The sequence below is a fragment of the Lotus japonicus genome, chromosome 4, assembly GCF_012489685.1.
Source record: "Lotus japonicus ecotype B-129 chromosome 4, LjGifu_v1.2".
Classification (NCBI taxonomy): Eukaryota; Viridiplantae; Streptophyta; class Magnoliopsida; order Fabales; family Fabaceae; genus Lotus; species Lotus japonicus.
In genome coordinates this window covers 8,109,871-8,112,531 of record NC_080044.1, presented here as the reverse complement: position 1 = coordinate 8,112,531, position 2,661 = coordinate 8,109,871, and the positions used below count along the sequence as shown (strand labels likewise).

The window sequence follows — 2,661 nt, the reverse complement described above, 5'->3', positions numbered from 1 at the left end:
CATTCCCATGATGTTAGCTATTAAGATTTTTGCGTGTTTAATCTCTACCAAAAATAGCTATACATCCGCTCTTAAGGTTGTGATGTAACAGATGAAGTGAACCCCTTTTTAGATGTTCTATTATTTATTTTCTATGTATGATTGATGTTTATTCTCCGTGCCTGATGCTATTAAGAAGTAGTTAATTTAACTGAACTGAGATGAAGGTAGTTGATAATGATTTGCTCTTAGTAGAGGTTTTAGGATTACATATAGCCTCTATTTAAAGGGGTTGTCTAAATGACCCATGATAAAGTTTGGGTTAAATAACTCACCATCCAATCATATTGGAGATAAGTGAGTTGGAATTTTTATATTTTATTTATTAATTTATTTCCAACTCATTTATCTCCAATGTGATTGGATGGTGGGTTATTTAACCCAAACTTTATCATGGGTCATTTAGACAACCCCTGTTTAAATAAAGAAGTTTTTTAATTTTCTTAACCACTTTAATCAATACATCATATTAAAATAAACTTTTTTATCATTTAAAATTTTCTTTTAAAATAAATTTTGTGATTATAGAAAATAAAAAATAAAAAAAATCTAAAATTTTGTATTCTCAATTAAGTTAATTTTGCATAATATCTTTTACAGATATTCTCATGTATTCTCAATTAAGTCTTCAAAAAAGTTAATTTCAACAATATTTGCTCAAATAAACACACAAAAAATCTTATTTTTTAAATATTATCGGAAAAAAAAGGATATGGGCCCATAGCGTTTACACAACCCAAATCCTAAGTTTCATTAGCACATTAATAGGAAAACCTAATTGAAGTATTTAGCAGAACCTTATAGGGGTTGAAGAGAAAGCACAAAAGAGATAAGAGCCACCGGAATAAAATAAGGTCTCATTTTTTTGAACGGAAAATAAGGATTCATTGAACACAAATATTGTTGGCAGGGTGGTGGCAGAAGCCAGAAGCAGGGTATCAATAATCATATAAGAGATGAGCAATGGCGGCGCCAATCGCCCTGCATGCGCTGCTTGCAGGCAACAAAGGAGAAAGTGCAATGAACAATGTATTTTTGCTCCTTATTTCCCACCCACCAGTGCTCGAGAGTTTGAAGCGGTTCACAAGGTTTTTGGTGTCAGCAACATAACCAAGGTGCTTACAAACCTTGATGAACAAGGCAGAAGAGAAGCCATCAACTCTTTTCAATGGGAAGCGATGATGTGGCAGAAAGACCCTGTTCATGGGCCTTTTGGTGCCTTCAAACAAGTTTGGAACCATCTCCAACAACAGCAACAAATGATTCAGACTCTTGAGTCCAAATTGATGGGCCTGGCCCAGGCCCAATATTCACCACCATTCAGCAATGGCACCAGCAATCTCAATTGGGCTCCTCAGATTGCTAACAATGTTGGGCAAGCTCCCATGTTATCTTACCAAGAAAAAAATATAATTCCATATCCTTATGTTCATGCCTCTAATGCTTTGCATCCTACACCAGACTTGCTTCAAAGTTGTTCAATAATGCAGCCCAGTCATTTGCCAAGCCAGACAAGGGTTGATAGGCCAGATACAGAACTGTCTTCAGGAATGGATCAACCAAGCCAAGGTAGAGATTTTCAATTTTGTGATGATAAAAGGTCAGTGGACAAATGGGGATGCAGAGAGGGTAGGTAATGATGGCATGTTAGACTTTTCAAGTTTTTCATTCTATAGAAATACTAAAACAAGGATATTTCAATTATATGATTCTCACATTTTAATACAAGAAGGAGTACAATCACTTATGTGATCCACTCCCTTGTATTTCTTTGCAATTATTTTAATGCGTTTTCTCCCCTATTTATCTTCCACTGTAAACTCTTTTTATGGAGAAGTAGAGAATGGTGTACAAGTTCTCTTTTCTTTTATGTGTTTTTACACACTCACATACCTTGTTATGGATGTGACAGTTTTAAAACTTTTAATAACTAATCCCTCTTAAAAGAAGATAAGAGAGGATTTTACATTGTGTTTGGTTGGAGGGGAGGGGAGGAATTTTTCAAACTTCTATTGTTCAGTTCAATTTTTAGGAGGGGAATAGAAGGGGTAAAACTCCTCCTAACTGAATCTTGTGTGCCCATTAAAAGTGAAGGGAATGAGAGGAAAAACATTTTATTGGGCAAGAATGTCATTCTCTTACAATTGTATACTATCAATGTCCTTCCTTGTTTGAGTCATTAAATTTCTTATCTCCTCATTGGCATCTTTGTTAATAGCTTTGAAGCACGAACACATCTCTTCAAAGGGATGTCCTAGTCTAGGACACTGACCCAACAACGACACTCATACGACTCGTGTTAGTCACATTTTTACGACATCCGAGCAAAATACTTTACTACAACTTAGACATTTCAAGATGACATCTCATGTTAGTTGGACACTGATATTATTAATTTTAAAGCCGAATTATTACATAACTTTCTTAATAGGCAATTTCTCCAATTCCCCTCTAAAAGTGAAGAAGTTTCATACACTTTCTTTAATTAGTCATATTTTCTCCATGATAAACATTTTTTAAATAACAATATAGTCATTTGTATGCTAAAAATTGAACCAAGGGTATCTTATTCTCCCATTTTCAATGAATATCGGATCAACGCTCGTTAAATCAATATATGAG

General features: G+C 34.5%; 1 protein-coding gene across 1 annotated transcript; it reads left to right on the top strand.

The window, feature by feature from the left end:
• Positions 1-995: 995 nt before the first annotated feature.
• Positions 996-1,676, top strand: LOC130712218 (LOB domain-containing protein 2-like). Its single transcript, XM_057562056.1, has one exon. The coding sequence runs from the start codon at positions 996-998 to the stop codon at positions 1,674-1,676; it is 681 nt and encodes a 226-aa protein (XP_057418039.1).
• The last annotated feature ends 985 nt before the right edge of the window (positions 1,677-2,661 follow it).

What these genes read in the sequence shown, in the direction of transcription:
- LOC130712218 (XM_057562056.1), top strand. Translation starts at nt 996, where the DNA reads ATGAGCAATGGCGGCGCCAATCGCCCTGCATGCGCTGCTTGCAGGCAA.